Genomic DNA, 18757 nt, shown 5'->3' on the forward strand with positions numbered 1-18757 from the left:
AATAGTATTAATACTAAATTCAAAAGTTTTACTAATTGAATACTCATGATGAAGATCAATTCTGCATGACAGTTACTACATTATGACAATTGAGTTATTTTATTGAATTGTGTATAGAAATCCTTGAAGCACATGTCGAGATGGATGAGCAACTATTATATGATACACTACTGTAGTTTACAAAACATAAGTAGATTTATTTAGAGTATTTTATTTTCCCCTAACTAAAATGTTGCTGCCTTGAACTGTCACATTTTTATGATTATGATTATGACATTGATTATGTATAGTATATGGATAATGTACACAGTGTATATACATATGCTTAAAGTATCAATTTATTAACTTAGCAATTATTAACTGAATATGTTGGTATGTATTGCTCATGATGTGTTGTTATTGTTAGAATGTGTTTTACAATTTTAATTCAGAACGTTAGCATATTTACCATTATCTATCTTACAAGGTATTTTATTTCCCTTTTCCAGTTTCCAGTTTCCAGTTCCAGTTTACTGCATCTCCTCTCAAGATTTTTTCATCTTACACCCACTCCGTCTCAAATCTTTGTGATTTACTGCATCACAAGGATTTTCTCTTTCTCTGTAGCCACTCCTTCTTTTCATAAGGTATAGTGCGTTCAAGTACTGGTCTACCTCTGTTATTGGATATTGTGTATTGTACACTGTAACTAATGATGGGTGTTAGGTGATATGCAATGTGTGATGTAACAGCAGTGGTGGTTCATGCAATGTATCTCACTCAAGGGGGAAAAAAAGTTATAGTCGTGTGTTTGTCTATGTACTGTATACAGATACATGTATGTAGGGTATGTTTGGCTGCATGGTAACAGCCTATGATTGGACATCACTGAGTCGTATATATCCTCCACTACATCACAGGGTCTGACGGTCTCAGCCAATCCAAACAGCAGCTCAAGGTACATAAGAGCTGCCTTCTCCACGCCATGTGCCCTGGCTACACATACAACCCTTCTGACACCATTACTATCTGGACCATCGAGCTATACACGGGTTTGTCAGAAGACATCTGAAACTCAAGATGATAAGATGCAAATGCAAGTGAGTAAGAAAGAGGGAGAGAGAGAGAGAGAGAGAGAGAGAGAGAGAGAGAGAGAGACAGAGAGACAGAGAGAGAGGGAGAGTGAGGGGATGGGAGTCATTTTGCAACAGGCTGAGATACCATGACAGCATGCATGAGAGAAAATGAATGAGGCAGAAAAGGAGGGGGGAGGGAGCGAACAGGGAAGGTAGAGCTGCAGCACATGGTAAGCACATGAGCTGCATGAAAAAAAGTCTATGGGGATGTATGCATATACAGAGGAAAATGAGGAGGAGGAGGAGAAGGAGGGGTGGCTTGGAGAGACGGAGAGGGTGGGAGGGATTTGAGGCAGGGACGGGCTGACCCAGTTAGAAGTGCTGCATCACTAGTGGATCTACAGAGCAGAGACAAAGAGGAAGCGATGCAATACAGGAGACTTTAAACAGAAAACGTGCTCAAAGTGGAGTCACAGGCCTGAGGTGAAAAAAAAATTGACAGAAAACCTTAATTGTTTGGCTTTGATCAAACTAAAAACTTTGGATTTGTTGCTTGTATTTTATGTGATGAATGTACAAAAAGATTGTGCCTCTAAATATGAATAATAATAATTTCTAATCAGAACGTATTTCTTTGCCTCCAAATGTAACTACACCCATAACCATATCATAACTCAAACCCTAAACTGAGAGTGAACCCTCTCCCCAGAACATCAAAATTTAAACTTTATGTCAAAGGATGTCAAGCGTCTCAGTGCGTGACAACATGCTGTCAATTTGAATTTACTGTCAAAGTGAAGACATAATAAATACAAAAACAAATTCACATTGATGTTTCTTTCTCTGCTGCCTCCGCTGAGACACAAGATGTTCAGGTTTATTATATTTTCCATGACATCTGTGCGACTGCTGCTCACTTGTGCACAGTGCAGAGAAGCGGCTGCTTTTTTCCTTATAGGGACATGGATCTCTCAACACATGCCACCACTAGAGAGCGCCACATCCTGTAACATACCTTGTCCAGAGCTGCTCCAAACCTCTCCCCATCGTCTTCCTCAGGCTTTGCAGGGATTATTAGAACGCTGGTCACGTCAACTATAGTGGGACACACGTAAGCTATACTGGGATGACACACAAACCTATATATTAACACAGACCCCGCAGCTGTCTGTGCTTGAATCTACTGGTATATGTCTGCATGTGTGAATAAAGAAAAGCCAGTCTGCTGTATGAAATTGTTCAGTCCTTTGTGAGAGAATCAATACAGCTGCATCTGACAGAGACAGCTCTGTTGTATACATTGACCTTGAAACCTCCTCAACACTTTCTCATCATGCTAGCTCATCTGAATCATTGCTGGCTTACACCCCTTTGCGGCACCTTTCACTGTATTTCTTTGCTCCAAAACTGTATTTACAGTTTTGTCAGAGAAGGAGAGAAATGGATGACCTTGCAGCTAGATAAATGAGGAAAGTGACCCTCTTCTACCCTGTTTTGATGTCTTTTTCTTGCATGAGAGGAAAAAGTGTGCACTAGGCATGAGAGAGTGGTGGCAAGCGGATGTAGGCCAATGTTTCTACTCCAGTTCCTCTGTTGAGAAACAGAGTTTCAGACTGAGACAGGTTTATTATCCTTTCATTAAGTCCTATGAAGCTGCCTCCCACTTCTCTGCATACGTCAAGCACACCAGTTTCAGTTCTATATATATGTGTGTGTGTGTGTGTGTGTGTTCCCATTATCGCTGTCCTTTTACTACATGAACCTTGTGCTGTAACCACCTTCCCTCTTGGCATTCGTCCTTGTGTTTTACTCTACCACTCCCTGTTTCTCCACCCTCACAGACCTGCCGGACCGAGCAAGGTGTGGTGGTTGCATGCCTGCTGTTCTGGTAACTGTTGCCAGGATACCGCAGAGCACAGAGAAAAGAGTAATTGCTGTGTGGGTGAGTGAGCAGGTGTGTATGTGAGCACAGAAGTAGGCTGGGGTACAGTGCATAATTGATAAGGGGGCCTGAACTGTCCCTGCTGCCTTCTGGTGTCTTTGCCTCTCCAGTCTGAGCTTGCAGTTTAAGTGACAAGGCTGAAAATGAGGAATAAACGTCACAGCTTATTACACTGTTCTCTCCATATCACACTTAACATCTGTAAGTCTTAGTACTGCATCCTCCCCATCACACAACTCTTCTTTGGTTACCAAAACGACTAGGTCAAGACTGATCAGTTCCTCTTCTGTCTGCATCAATGACAGTCAGTATCTGACCCATGTTCAGATAGAAGCTGCCAAAAGAAGCTAAGAGACCAGTGCAGCACCAGAGCCAGATAGTTATACATAAATAATATTTGCTTTCCAGAGCAGCAGCTTGAAAGTTTTGCTGAGTGACCCATTTCTTTCTAAACCCTTTGCGCTGATGATTCCAGATTTTGTAAAATATTAACACTCAATTTTGTGGGGCACAGGCTGCCATTGGTCTACATGTCTGGAAAAGATTTTTTCCTGATTGAACCAAATTTTGGAAAGTTTCTCAGAGTACAAAAGTACTATTAGGAGACTAGACTTAAGACTGGAGACAAGAAGCATTTTGTATATATAAATTGAACATATTATTGCCACTCTGACTAAATGAATAGTTAAGACTTAAGGGGTTCTCTTAGAAATTAAAATTTTTCTTTGATTCTTTATTTTTATTTTGGCAAGTACTATACTTCTGGAGGACTTTCATTCTTTTAATTTGACCACAAGGTGGTGCCATCATGGGAAAGGCAAAAAGTAACAATTCTGGTGACAGCGATGACATGATGCATTTATCCTATAGGATTCTTTGGATGGAATTTGAGAATGTATATAATTTGGTTTTCTGCTTATTTTTCCTGTTTGGCCAATGGTGAAACTTTGCACTTTGAATCAACTTTATGTGGTGTGAATAAAGATGAAAAATGCGAACGTGCAAAATCCTCCTTTCAAATTACCACATTGTACTTTCCCTTAATTTATCATCAACTATCACAGCACCACAACCTAAAAGTTTCAGAGACACTGATGAAATGGTTGAGAATACACTTACAGCTGAAAGTAGAATAAAAACTGCAATAGTCTTGTGCCTCCAGTTAGTTTCAAGTTATTTAATGTGGTTTGGACAGGAAGCTGTGCTGTAGTATCTGACCTCACTATGAAACTGTGCAGTGGTAAATCCCGTCTGACTCCGAGAAAGTTTCCTTCATCTCATTTCACCTCCTTTCCTCAAATAAAGCACACAAATAGATAACTTATATATTTACAGAATTTTATTTCATTATGTTGCAAACAATGACATCCAGATATATTGATACACAACTTTTACTGTGCGTGTATGTGCATTTGTGAGTGTATGTGTATGTGTGTGTAAAGAGAGCAGTGAGACCACAGAAAGCAGAATGAAAATCCCGTGAGGGAGCCCTCAATGGGTTAACAAGGCAGAGATAGCGAGCAAGAGGGCACTGGGCGATTCTCTGGGGCGACATACACACACACAAACCTCATAAAAGGTGAGCAGACTTTTTCCTCTGTAAAACACACTTTTGCTATGGGGTGTGTGCCTGTGCTCTCAGCAGCTTAGGGATCATTAAGGTCCTGTGAGTGTCTACTAGAAAGCAAGTTTGTTAAAAGAGATGAAGTAGTATGAATGAACACAGTGGGTGAGAAGCTTTGCCTCCTCTCTGTCCTCCGACCATCAGAGCAGAGACAGTGGAGAGATTCTCCTGTCATAATATACAAACACACACACACTCACACCATGTATACACACATGTACACGTGCACTCGCCCACAGAACCTCGTGTGATTCAACTAGGGAGCAGCATCCTGCTTCGTTTTTTTCTTCAACTTACTATCATCTTCTCCTGGACAGCTTCCACTCATTCTTTCTCTTATACTCACTTTCCTCACATCTTCTCTATCACCATCTGGACAGTGACAGACCACAACAATGGAGGCATGGAGTAAAACTAAAAAAAAAAAAAAGAAAAAAAAAAAGAGAAAAAACCCTAAACCCCTTCAACAAGGGGTGCCATTGGTTTTCGTGCACTGTCAGTTAACTGGAATCCACCTGCGGCAGCACACAAGGATATTTACCCTTTGACCCGATGGGAAGTCATGACAGAAATGCAAATTCGGCAAATTTAACAGTATACAATTTTTTGATTGATTGATTGATTCACCATGCAAGGAATACTTCTTATCTTTTGAGTGTGTTTATGTGTCAGAGATTGCGTGACATTTATTAAGCGTACCCTACATCCAGAATAATTTACATAAAAGGACAATAGTCATCTTAATAGGGCTGGACTGATGTAGGGGAGGAGGGAAGGAGAGGGGAGCAAAGGGAGGGGACAGGGAGAAGGTAAAGCGCCATGGTCAACTATGGTTTGGAGTGCGAGAGGTGCGGGGCAGGGTTGGTTGTCAGGACAGAAGGAAGAGGGCTGAGGTGCAGGGGTAGAGGCTGGGGCAGGTTGGGGCTTTAGGGCTACTTTTGGAGTTGGGGTTGGGGGGTGGGGGGTGGGAAGCAGGACAGGGCAAGAGATGGAGGCAGTCTCAGCGGCACTCCCAGACTTTGACTGTCTGATCGACACTGCCTGTCACCACGTAGGGAGCAGTCTTGTGGAAATCTGCAAGAGGGATAAACATTTGTTCAGGTGCGCTGCATTAAAGATAAGCTCAATGATTAAGGCAAGTTCACCAAAAGGCTGAAAATCTGACGTACAAAGGTAGCAATTCATCTTGGGCTTAAGTTCTGTATTTTCACAGGTTATTGTTAGACATTTGAGGAGCAGGAGATGCAAAATTAATTCCATTAATAACTGTCTTACCCAAAGAGGTAACAAAGTGTTCATGGGCACACAGGGTCTTCATGCAGCGTTTGTTCTTGTAGTCCCAGATCCTAATGGTTTTGTCATCAGCACAGCTCACTATGAATCTTCCTCCAGGGTGAAACAACACGCCACGCACCCAGTTGTCATGTCCCACCTGAAGAACCAAGATTAATTACCGTCCACTCCTCTCACACTAAGCAGTAACACTGAGACAGTCACAGAAACCATCATTTAGACTACTCACCAGAGTCATAAGGCAGATGCCAGTGCTGACATCCCACATCTTAATGGTTTTATCTCTGGATCCAGAGAGAAGGAAGGGGCCAGGCTTTCCACTCTTCTTGCTCTTTAATACAGAGATAAGGAAAAATGTAAGAAACAGCGAATAGCTACATGAAAGAGAACAACGTATCACAAAGATGCTTTCTTGGAATGAAGAGGCAATTTTCAGCCATAATAGTGACTTGGCTCTAAGGACGGTTATGTTGGTTGAATGACTTCCCTGAGTTTTCGTCAAGCGCCAACATCAGGTCAAAATCTCAACTTGTCCAGTACTTTGCTTTGTGACTAAATACTTACAAAACTGACATTTCCATCAGTATCAGTTGTACTTTGTGTTTACTGCTAATTAGCAAATGTTAGCATACTAACACACTACACTAAGACTGTTAGACATTATATCCGATGAACATCAGGATATTAGCATCGTCACTGTAAACATCTCAACATGATGATGTTAGGGTTTAGCTCTGTGTACCAGTGTACTTAAGTACAGCTTCACTGAGCCACTAGCATGTCTGTGGACGTGTCTATTAACAAACATTTAAATGCCATGTTTTTAAAAATCTCACAACTTGAAGATAAACTGTGGTGACTTCTTCTCACATCACCAGCTGTTTGGTCAGGTGTTCACATCATGTTGATTTTGTTATAAATAAATGAGTATATCACAATCAGTGTAATTTATTGAGTTAATTCTCAAAAATCCTGACAGTATTTAATCTTTTGTGATAAATTCAGTTACTAATCAGGTGTCCATCTTCCTCATGGGATAGGGCATGTTCTGTTTTATACTACAGTTTCATTTAATAAAAGAGCATTAATTTGTTTTGATTCAGTCATTAACTCAGTAGACAATAACAATTGTGGGAAACTCTACAGGTGAACCAAACATATACAAACATCCTCTGCAGGTTAATGTCAGATCCTGTAGCAGCTGTATTTACCTCTGAGCCTGTGGCCTCCAGGATGGTGGGGTGAGCACTGTCAGGGGCCCAGGCGATACACTCTACCACATGTTCATGCTCCCGCAACTCAGCTTTGCAATCCTTCGAGGCGACCACCCATACACGCACCGTCTGGTCATTGGAGCAACTGGCGATCAATGAGCCGTCCTGGTTGGGACGCACCATCCTCACCCACTCCCTGTGGCCTGTGAAGGTCTTCACACAGTACCTGTAGTTGGAAATATTGCAAGTTGGATTGAGATTGTGAAAGAGCAGCTTTTAGAATAAGTTAATTGCAAACTAATGCTACATCATAAGTCACAGAATTAAGACCATGGGGAGGAAGAATGATTTGAAATTCAAGTATGGAAACAAAAAAAGAAAGCAAAAATGCTCAAAATGTAACATTACATCAATCTCAGTCTCTGAGAGCTTGTGGTAGTGAAAGTTGAAACAAGACCCCCCTCACTTACCCAGTGGCCACCTCCCACATCTTGATGGTCTTGTCTCTGGAGGCAGACACTATGTGGTCACCATTTGGCATGATGGCTACAGACGACACGTTGTGATCGTGGCCTGGACGACACAGTCAATAGTTTAGTTGTTTAGTTGGTCTGAGTTAATCTTAATACTTAAACCACCACACCTAATGTATACAAAGTCACAGTAATCAAAATCATTTAAGATTTCTAAAAAAAAACTAACCCTTCATTAGTAAAGACTTTTGTTTTCAGTTTCCAAAAAATAAACAGAAAATAACCAGAGTAAATACACACATGCTGTTTTGTTGGGATCATTCCTAGTGAACTGTAGTCAAACAGATTTCTTTCAAAATGTTTCCTCATATCGAGAGCCCATCGTAAAACTGCAGCCTTTGCTTCAATTACCTGTTGTGCTAACATCATGCAACATCATGATGTTAGCATCATGCACTGCTAACATTATGCACTGTGAACAAAATGTATCTTTAGTGATATACAACCAAAATAATTGTACACCCACTTGCAGTATTTATAAAGGCTCCATTTATAAATAATTTTGCATCATTAAAAAAAATTTTACTAAGTAGTTGCACTATTTCTAAATCAGATTGTATAACAATGTATGGGTTTGTGTATTAGCTACACCACTTTTGCAGGAACTTTGTACTGTAACAATGATTATTTCTGTAAATATCACTTACCATGCATTGTTCGGATGCACTCAAACCCCTGAAAGTCCCAGAGTTTGATGCTCATGTCAGCTGAACATGAAGCCAGCAGCTTTCCTGTCTGGTCAAAGGAGATGTCCTGCACAGAGTCTGTGTGGCCCTTCAGGGTTCGTTCAAAGTCCCCCGCCTCATAGTCCCACACCTAAAATTACAGACAGACAGCGACACATAGTTAGTGTGGCACCCCAGCATTACCCTCCCCAACTATAAAAGACAGATGTAAACCATACCACATTGCTAAAATTGGTCAAATTTTATTAAGTCTTGTGATCTAACAGCCAAAAAGTGTTACACTGACTATTTGATTTTTTGAGAGATCCAAGAGGCAGCAAAGATTGTAGGTTACAATGTGTTTTGATACTGAACTCAAATGTGAATATTGAAAACTGTGCAGTTAGACATATAGGTTTAAACACACAAAACTGCAATTTAATTCAAAACAATTTACATTAAGCAATCAGCTGACACCGTTTGCTTCTTTAATAAAAGTCTTAAAGCAAAGGAAGAGGATGGGCTGAAAGAGGAACAGATTTACATGATACCCAAGGTGCTGTGCTCTGGGAGTGTTGCCTCTGACAACAAGTGCATCAGCCCATCTTCACACAGATGAGCAGTGACAAAGCAGAAAAGAGAAATAGAGTGAGGGAGGAAGAAAGGGTGGGAGGGAGGACGGGAGGGAGGGAGGGAAGAGAAAAGGGGGAGGGATGGGCATGCTGAAACAGAGGCAGTGAGGATAAAAAGGGAGAGCAGCCTCACATCTGCAGTACAGCTTTGATGTGAAGGGTCAGAGCTGCAGAGGCTATGTTGTGGTGAGCTGCAACACTCACTGATTGTGCTTATAAAGGCTGCTGCATTCAGCCATCACTATGCTTCAATATTCCTGCTAGAGACACATTTTCAAAGCGACATCCCAAAGATACATAAGAAAAGCAAGAGAAGTCTTGACATTTCCAAAGAGAGCAAACAGGACCTCATGATGCACAAATTAATGAGTAGTATATCAGTATGATAATGCTATTAATTGGTGTACAATTTTTTTTAATGCTGTAAAAAATTCACCTTTATAGGGCAGTATTAAATGTAGGTCAAGACTGTGCTGTTCCCTAAATTTTCTCAAACTTTGGAAAAGTTTTTTCCCAAAAACTGAAGCACTTAACAAATATTATCAATGAATAATTATGTAATATTTAAATACCACTTCTCCCAATGTACTTTGACACATTTCTAAAGTTACAAATTGCCAAATTACATTTGCCAGTTGTATTGTAGGTACACAAAGCTACATGTAATATAATACAATATCATACAAAAGCCCTGCAACTAAGCTCTTTGTTTACACTGGGTCAGAAGGGTATTGATTTAACTCTATAGGCATTTTGAGGCTACAGTGGTGTGGACAGTATTGCATCAGACTGAATGGTCTCTGTGTTTTCTTCTCCCATCGATATAAAGTTGGGTCATCAGCCTCAACATAAACTGAGTATGACAGGTTACAAAAAGTTGGGATTTATGAGCAGGGCTGTTGTATTGTGTTGTATCAGATGTAGCTAGCTGCACTTAATAAACCTGGCAGCTCATTGTGTAAATGCTGTTTGTAAACACACACACCTTTATGGTAGCATCCTCTGAGGCTGTGACCATGACAGAAAAGACAGGGTGGAAAATGACACGCGTGACTGGAGCGCGGTGCCCACTCAGGGCGTATCTCTCTGGGGGACGGGGGATCCACTCCTTGGGGTCTCTCTTCTGACCCACAGATCCTCCATGCGTCATCTCCTCCTTCGCCTCATTCAACTTTGACTCCAACTCCATCACCTGAGGCAGGGCAGCAACACAAGGAGCACAGGAGTCAGAAGTTCAGAGAGTCTGATTAGCAAATGCTTATGTGTGTAATTATTTGATTTACATAGGCAACAATTTAACACGATCACGCTTTCAATCTGGTGCTTTTGATTTTTATAAAACTGCTGAAATAAACTTGTTTGTATTTAAACTTTTCTAGGTTAGGGGAGGGAACTGTTCAGCATGTATCAAACATCTCATACACTATCAGCAAGCACACAAACATTCCTTACCTTCTTCTGTAATCTGATGACTGAGGTCCATTTTTTTTCCAAAAGTCCTGCATACTTTTTATCTACCTCTTCATTCTATGAACAGAGAAAAGACACAGACACTGAAAAAGGGATCCACATTCCTCCTAGTCAAAACCAAAGTGCACTTTTAAAAATAATTTGTTTCAACATTTTGGTGCGTCTGTTGCTCCTTACCATATCTAACTCTGCCTCTTTCTTGAAGGTGGAATAGGCCTCCTCGTATCCATTGGAACGGAGATAGTCGGCTATAGCCCGGTTTCTGAGTAAAAGTAGAATAAAACAGATTTTTGAAAGGTCTCAGGTGTTAACTCATCAACAGTTACAGACTTGGTCCTCAAAGATGCTACCACATACCAGCTGCCAATTTTAAGTTGTCATTATCAGGGCAATTACATTTGATTACTCCCGAAATAGTGATAAATGAATTACATGTCAAAAAGTTGTGTAATGATAAGTGAGATTATCATCTATTAACATGAACTCCACCTTAACAGAAATGCTCGTTCCTCCTTAAAAGAGAGGATACCACACCCTGTCTAACAGATGGGAGCAATGGGATTCAAGTTTCACAGTTCCACCTTAAATGTCAGCAAATCTGAATTAGTGCCAAAAGAAATTACAATCTTTCAATGAAGAAAACAAAACGTAAGGGCCACATCACTGGGAAACTGTTTTGTGCTGCTCCTTAGAAACCAGAGATTGGCCACGAGGAGAGAACACCGAGCATGGACGACGAAAGGACAGGGCAACCACAACCACATGGAAACAACCTTAAACATTCAGGCAGACTCATCCCCAAATACACACAGACGTACATATACACCCCCCCACCCACACACAAACACACAGAGTTATATAAATGAGTGGAACAGCTCCTTTATGAGATGAAGGGTGAATATTTCATGAGTAACGGTACTAAATTTAGGCTGCAGCTTAAGGGCTACTTTGAATTGCTTATAATTGTAACCCTAAAACTAACTGTTACAGATTGAATATTAGACCACCACGGGCAACAGGATTTCCTCTACATCATCCCAATAAAATCCCTTTTTAACTCTACATTAACAGCCCAGACTATCAAGTTTAGACAAAGATGACAATATCTGCTGTTCTACATTGTCTTGACTGGGGTCTGCTGAACTGGGATGAATACCATATGACCAGCCAGCCAGATACCACTGCACAGAGCAGCTCACATAACCAACCATCATTTTTTTAAGTTCCTCCTCCTTCCCCATCCCCCTCACTTCTGTGCTCCTGTCCTGTGGGTTATGAAATATTCACTAAGTAGCTATCAAGTGAACCACCTTGAAGCTCACATCTTGTCACATTTCCTCAATGATTACACATTCTTGTAAAGGAATGCACTTTCTTACAACATCTACATTAACCTCTTCTGGGTGAATTAGCCCAGACTGCTGATTTAATTCCACTGCTTTGTATCCAGAACATGTGATGTACATCTGTTGCTTGTGGACAAACTTCAAGGTATTGCTAAAAAGCCTATATAAACACACACTTTAATGCACCTATAGATGAACTTTAAATGTGTGTTGGATCTACATGTCTGTTCTTGTTTGCATGTGTAATGAGCCTGCACACACACATATTTACATCCAGGCACTCACAGTTCATCTCTTTGTCTCTGTGACAGCACCATGGTGGCTGCTGTTCTCTCCCTCTTGGGGAGGTGAAGGGGAGGCGATGTGCTGAGGGAGTCTGGCTAGGAAGTGTGTAGTGGGGAGGTGTCTGATCCCTCAGCGATGTTTTTCCTTCAGAGACTCAGAGGTGGCAAAAAGAGTGCCACACAGAGGGAGGTGAACTGGAGATACGGCTGTCAATCAACTGTTGGTACAAAGCTCCACGAGTATTCACAATGGCCAAATCTCACTCACTGATCACACGTGCCCATCACCTGGTGAGGAGAGATGAAGGGAGAAAAATGGGTTAAAAACAAGTAACACACAGGAAAAGCTACAAAGCTAATGGCAAAAAAATATATATTTTTAGTAGTAGAGAGTACAGTCAGTTGGCAGCTCCTTGTATAATTAGGTTACAAGACAAAAAAAAAAAAAAAAAAAAAAGACAAAAAGTCAAATTCCATCCTTTTGGTGATACAAAACCTTTAACAAAGGTTTGGGTAAATTAAGTAGGAAGGCAAGAAAGTGGCGAAGAACAACATCATCTAATTAAGGAAGTAAGGAAAAGCTATTTTAGGGGCTTTATCAACTTCCTGTTCATTCATGCAGTCGTGTATGCATCTTCATTACTGACAAAGCTTTTACATGATATCAATTTCAAAACATATTGAGAAAAAATATTTGTTAGACAGCTTAGCTTGGAGTAAGAATTCTCTACCTTCTGCACACTTTATGAAGCCCTGGATGTTGCATAAGATCATTTTTAAGAAGTTAGTAGCTGATTTTGTACAAATTATCTTATCAAAGATTTAATCTTAAAGCCTCATCAAGTGTGCAAATAATTACGGCGACTTTGACTGTTGGAGTTTAAAACGTTTTCTTTTATTATAGTTTCAGTCTGACTTTTGGGACAATATGACCATCCCACTAACTAAATACAAGAACAGAGATCAACAGCACAAGCTGCAAAATCAAAACACACCACTCAGTGATTGCGAAGCTAATAAGGAATCACTTCCTGAGCTTCAACGCTGCTGGCACCTGGGGCCACAATAGCACTAAGCTGCTTAGCGGCTAGACCAGGCAACCTACAGTCTGTGTGTGTGTGTGTGTGTGTGTGTGTGTGTGTGTGTGTGTGTGTGTGTGTGTGTGTGTTTCTAAGTGATAGAGACCACAAGTCCTCCATACAGCTGACAGTGCAATGTAAAGAAGGGACTGGACGGTTGCTAACAGGATTAACCCCAGACATTAAGAGAGGACCTTAACAGCAATCTGCCCTTGTCTGTATCATTGTCTGGTGCATTGTTCTTGTCCGTTTCTCCGTCCGTTGATAGTTGCTGCTTTGAAACATAAAAGACTCTTTCAAAAAAAAAAAAGAAGAAAAGAAAATCAAATGATGCCCAACTGGAAACTTTTCTTAACATTGAGATTTTTGTATTACACTTAACAGATGAGCACTTGAGCATTTCTTTTCTTTTGTTGTCAACTGCTGCCATGCTTCGAAGCATGGAGGCAGCAGTCGACAACAAAACATTTAGCCAGGGACGCGCCTGAGTTGTCCTAGAAAGAACTCCTCTTTCCTGCCTGCAAACATGAGTGCTCTGAGCTGACAGGATAGAGCTAGTGATTTTAGCAAAGCAGCACTCTCAGCGTGATTCAAAAATAGCCATTTGACCAAACAGACCAACCTCCAAACTATTACGCAACTAAGACAATCTCAGTAGCTTCTGCACCTGCCTGAGACTCCTGAGCTTCACCAGCAACTGTATTTGAGAGATATGTTTTAAAGGAACTCAAAGATAAAATAAGTGATAGTATGAGGCCTGGTTTCAGATAGTAAAAAGTAATTTCAAGTCATTATACTCCAGTCATTGAAATTAAACGCAAATGTGCAGTTATCTACAGTACAACTCAATGGGAACATGGTCAGAGAGTCATAAATCAAGAAGGGTTCAAGGTCCTGTCTATATATCAGGTTTATCAAAAGGAAATAATCTAGTGCGCGTCTGTTTATGACCAGTCGTACTGTCTGACCACTTAATCCATTTCTCCTAAAAGGCAATGATTGCTTTGAATGTATCAGTTCATATTAGATTCTATCATAGGAAGAGGAGAGCCAAAAGGTTTGTAATGTCAGCGTATCATATGTCTGTTGATGTGTTAACAGCACCTGTTCACATATCAACACATAACCTTGATAACCTTTGTTATTCCAGTATGAAGTCACAAATGTCAACTTCCTGTCACTCATGAAGGTGCCTCTTGAAACCATCACAGATCAGATGGTCAGGAGTTTGGTTTTGGAAAACTCAAGCTTAGATTACTAATGAGTTTTAATTCTGAAAGTTTGCTTATATAAAAATAATTGCCAACTATTTTGATAACTAAATAACCATTTAAGTAATTTATGAAGCAAGCTTCTTAAGTGTGAGGATTTGCTACTTTTCTGGTCACTGCATTTGAAAACATGACCTTAGACTCTAGCAAACTGTGATGATGACAACTTTCACTCTTTTCTGACAGTTTCTAGACTAATTAAACTAAAAATAACCAACAGTTTCATGAATCAATAATAAAAGTTAAAACTTTAACTTAGACCGTTGGAACACAAAACAGTTAGATCATTAATATAACCATGCAGTTCTGTTTTAGTGAGACAGGTCAACAGATAACAAGCCCATGCTTAAAGAACCACCCCAGTATTTAGTATGAAGTAGATGTTGCACATATTCACAAATTCCTGTCAAGTGTTTCCAAAATAGACCGACTACAAAATTATGGCCCAGTGGCAGGGAGAGTATAACCCCAACTAAAGGGCTTCAGTTTGATCTCTAGTGTGTTCATACGATAAGGTGATGTATCCTTGAGCAAGACACTGACCTGACCCCTTCCTTCACCTGGGGCACAATGACCTGGCTGACCTTGTCAGTAAAACAGAGGAGAATAGACCTCTGCAGTACTTGAATACATTATTCAATTTTATTGTCAATTATTCAAAAAGTACAATGACACAGCACTAGCCTGTATTTCAAGATATAGAACATCTACATAAAATTTAATATGGATTCATTTAATGGAAATGCCAGTCGGGACCAGCTGAAATTATCTACAGATATATTTGGTTTTCAGTTTTTTACCCAGATTAAATTAACTGGCTGTCCACAAATACAGAGCCATATAGATGAAATTAAAGATTCAGGCAAGCTGCAGAAGGCAGTTAACACGAAATTTGACAAACAAACTTTCAATTTCCCATTTAAAAAAACGGTAAACCACAACAGGATGAGATGTTATGACTAATTCATGGGTCTAGTTCTTATAAAAATCAATGATAATCAGTGGGGTGATTAATACATGTGATTGTTCATTGACTTTCTCTAGACTGATATTGTATTCTGGATTGGTAGTACATTTCTCTCCTACTTTTTCAAATCTCAGTGTGTATAAATCCTGAAAGAAAACAACATAAAAACAAAAATAACATTTGAGCTATAATAATGTTTTTTAGATGGAGAAACAATCCAATCATGATATGTGACTGACTATATGCATCCATGTGGAGGCCACTAAAAGCTTACACAGTGTGATGACACCCTTCAATTTACCTGCTGGTGAATGAAACGTCATTAGGAGACAAAGTAGGCTCCCATCTCTCTGCATCTGCTTATAGTCACAGAACAGACCTAACAACTTACACACCTCTCCTGCTTACTCATGAACTACAAAACGTTCCCATACCGTGTTGTCTTGGTTTAAACTGTGAAATGTAAAAAGGTGAAAAGATTAGCTGACTAAGCTCCCATTGGGCTATAATATCAGTCTGTGACGTCAATTATGCCTCATCTTTCTTTATCGGAGCACCAACACAGAGCATGTTCAGTTAGAGAAGCCTCGAGTATAGCTGAGATGTGACGCAGACTTTACCTCTATTTTCCAAATGAATAACAGCTATCAATCCTAGCATCAATCAATCCTAACATCCTCTAAAACTGTGGAGAAATATATCTGTAAATGTAATAGCGGGATCCTTAAATGACTTACAGACATATGCACTAGAAAAATGTCCATCACGGTTTCTTAAAGCCCACGATTTTGTGATCAAATGTCTTCTTTTGATCTAGTAAGAGGCTAAAACCCAAATATATTCAATTTACAATGATACTGCGTAAAACAGAAAAAGCAGCAAATCATCAGACTGGCAAAGCTGGAACCGGATGGTTGTTGTTCTTGTTTAATAATTGACTTACACAATCAATTAATCAAAACAGTTGCTGACTTGTTTTCTGTTGATCAAATAATCAACTGATGAAGTAATTCTGTAATGGGGACTTGTCATTTTATGTTATATTATTGAATATACACTGTTGAGTAAAATAATAGTTGGTGGGGAAACCTTCTGGAGGGGCAACCATTTATATATATAATGATCAGAGGTAGAGCCAGAGGATGCACATGCCCTGACTCGCTGTTATGAAAGGATCATTTAATCTTGAGTCAAAGCTGCCATAATAAATAAAACAAATGCAAGAAGATTTTTCAGTGTTATTTTTTAAAAGCAGAAGTTATTAACAAAAAAAGTAGCACTTAATATAGAGGAAGAGATAATCAATGTAAACAAAAGGCAATGAGATCAGCCACAGGCATTAATTCTGGCTGCATATCAAGCTTACAGTCATCATGCTCTGTTTGTGTCAAGCTGCTGAGCAATGCCCCTCCTTATGGGTGACCTTCAGGCCAAACAAGTCCCTGCTGGCACAAACTGACAAGGCAATGTTTGATTACAAATTCAACAGCAGGGCAAATCAGATTTTTTTCCTTTAACTGAAAGCCTACAGCACTTCATTACCTTTTTTTTTTTTTTTTTTTAAAGCAACATGTCTGTTCATACCATGATTTCTTATGATACTAAGTAAATCATTTATTGCCCCACAATAAAAGCAGTAAGTTCAAAAGTTGTTCAAGGTTTATCAAAAACATGCCACATGTGTTATTGATGCCAACACTCTGGATTTAAATGTCCAAGACAGTGAGATGATACCAATGCATCTTTGATTTTCCACATAGTTAAGAAGTACTGCACTTTAGTAAAAGTAATTCTTCTCATACAGAGGAGAAAAAGAATAAGTGGCAATTAGGCAGAAAAATAGGAAAAGTAAAACCTTGACTACACGTCAACAAGACCTTATTGAATCTCAAAACATGCAATAAGTAAAACCTTGAGATGATAGGAGTAATTTGAAAAACTGAGCACATATAAAATATCTTTACACACTTAACAGTTCATAACCTTTTCAACGGGCATGGGCCTTCACGTTTGACGCCATGCAATAGCAGCTACTGGACAATTAGTAAGCATTTAATTAGCTGGTGAAATTCAGCTCATGGAACATTTTATACATCTCAAATGAAATCCGTATCCGTTAGCTTTGTTCATTATCATCATTTCGCACTGATCCTTGTTTAGACTCCACCCTGATTGTGTGAATCCTCAAACCTGGGTAGATTACCTTAAGGGAGCTTGCAGCATGCATAAAAACAACCCAAATAGACCAAGGGCCTCTTTGCTTTATGGTGCACAGGTTTGAGTTCAAAATCTGTCCCGGTGACGTCTTTCCAGGCTTCGATGGCCACAAGGGCAAAGTTGCAGCAATGGCTCAGCAACGCCCTTTCCAGCTAACGTTAGCTTAGCACCATAACCTACGCGTTTACTGGAGCTGTCAGTATGAGCAGACTAGATTTATGCTACCACATACACGGTCACCATACCAAAACACACAATGGGCGTTGGTCTACACCAACAAGTAGCTGAGAAACATAACTCACTGTTGAAAATAACATAACCCTTTCCTGTTTCAATGTATAGGAGAATGGGATATGCAACCCAAGTTTGATTATAGGGCTATTAGCTGTTATTCACCAATACAAGGCAGCCCTGTTTAAACTTATAGTAAAACATATTCGCACAAATTAAACGATTTCCACCACAGTCAAGGCTTATTTAAGAATAGCATTTGATTTATGCATTTTCCAACATAATATTTGCAGCCCCGGCTGTAGAAAACATGGCAGCAAATTGACAGCACATTAGTTAGCCGGCTAACGTAACACGTTAGCTCGTCCCCACAGAACTTCCATAAATAGCCGTAGCTAACGTTAGACAAATGTTCAGCTAGGTTTCACAACAAGTGTCTCAAAACAAGTCACGCGTTGACCGAGAAGCGCAAATTTGGTTTTAAGATGACAATCCCATTCAGCATAGTTGAGTGATACCACCGTTAGATTATTTTAGCTTTCAGTCTCAAAATCGATGCTCTTGTGAATGCCAACTTTGCCACTTAGCTTAGCTTAGCTTAGCTTACGGCCTCTCCGCCATTTTGAGATAGGAACGGTAGAGCGCAGACACTGCAGGCAATTCGTCGTCAAAAATAACAAGTCTTTTTAAGTGCCAAACAACAATACAGACGCGTGTAAGAACTACGAACTTACCTACTGACAAATGGTGATACTCATATCCCCTTGAGTGGTCAGAACTTGCGACGGAAAAGCCTGGTTTTGATGTGGTATTGTGACTTTTCACATCACCTGGCACGGCCGCTCAGATTTCTCTCCTCTTTGGTACCACCGCATTCGCCCGGCCCCAGCTAACGGTCGCGATTGGATATCGGCCGCGCGCACGTAGAGGTGAG

General features: G+C 40.0%; 1 protein-coding gene across 2 annotated transcripts; it reads right to left on the bottom strand.

Moving 5' to 3' along the window:
- Positions 1 to 4318: 4318 nt before the first annotated feature.
- On the bottom strand, positions 4319 to 18719 carry LOC130182724 (lissencephaly-1 homolog B). 2 transcript variants are annotated; one of them, XM_056397846.1, is made up of 11 exons: positions 18562 to 18719; positions 12060 to 12346; positions 10606 to 10690; positions 10411 to 10485; positions 9944 to 10150; positions 8309 to 8477; positions 7599 to 7701; positions 7126 to 7354; positions 6144 to 6245; positions 5897 to 6053; positions 4319 to 5695 (listed from the first exon to the last, which is right to left on the bottom strand). In XM_056397846.1, the coding sequence occupies exons 2-11, from the start codon at positions 12089 to 12091 to the stop codon at positions 5622 to 5624; spliced, it is 1233 nt and encodes a 410-aa protein (XP_056253821.1). In that variant the 5' UTR covers positions 12092 to 12346; positions 18562 to 18719; the 3' UTR covers positions 4319 to 5621. The 2 variants fall into 2 exon arrangements, with proteins under 2 accessions (XP_056253821.1, XP_056253820.1); XM_056397845.1 differs by having other exon boundaries at positions 18558 to 18718.
- Between the last annotated feature and the right edge of the window lie 38 nt (positions 18720 to 18757).

The sequence above is a fragment of the Seriola aureovittata genome, chromosome 15 (assembly GCF_021018895.1).
Source record: "Seriola aureovittata isolate HTS-2021-v1 ecotype China chromosome 15, ASM2101889v1, whole genome shotgun sequence".
NCBI classification, from domain to species: Eukaryota; Metazoa; Chordata; class Actinopteri; order Carangiformes; family Carangidae; genus Seriola; species Seriola aureovittata.

Coding starts and splice junctions, on each gene's coding strand:
- LOC130182724 (XM_056397846.1), bottom strand. CDS start 12,091: ATGGTGCTGTCACAGAGACAAAGAGATGAACT. Junction 10,151..10,410: donor TCATCAGATTACAGAAGAAG/GTAAGGAATGTT, acceptor GCCCTGCCTCAG/GTGATGGAGTTGGAGTCAAA. Junction 5,696..5,896: donor ACACTTTGTTACCTCTTTGG/GTAAGACAGTTA, acceptor TCCCTCTTGCAG/ATTTCCACAAGACTGCTCCC.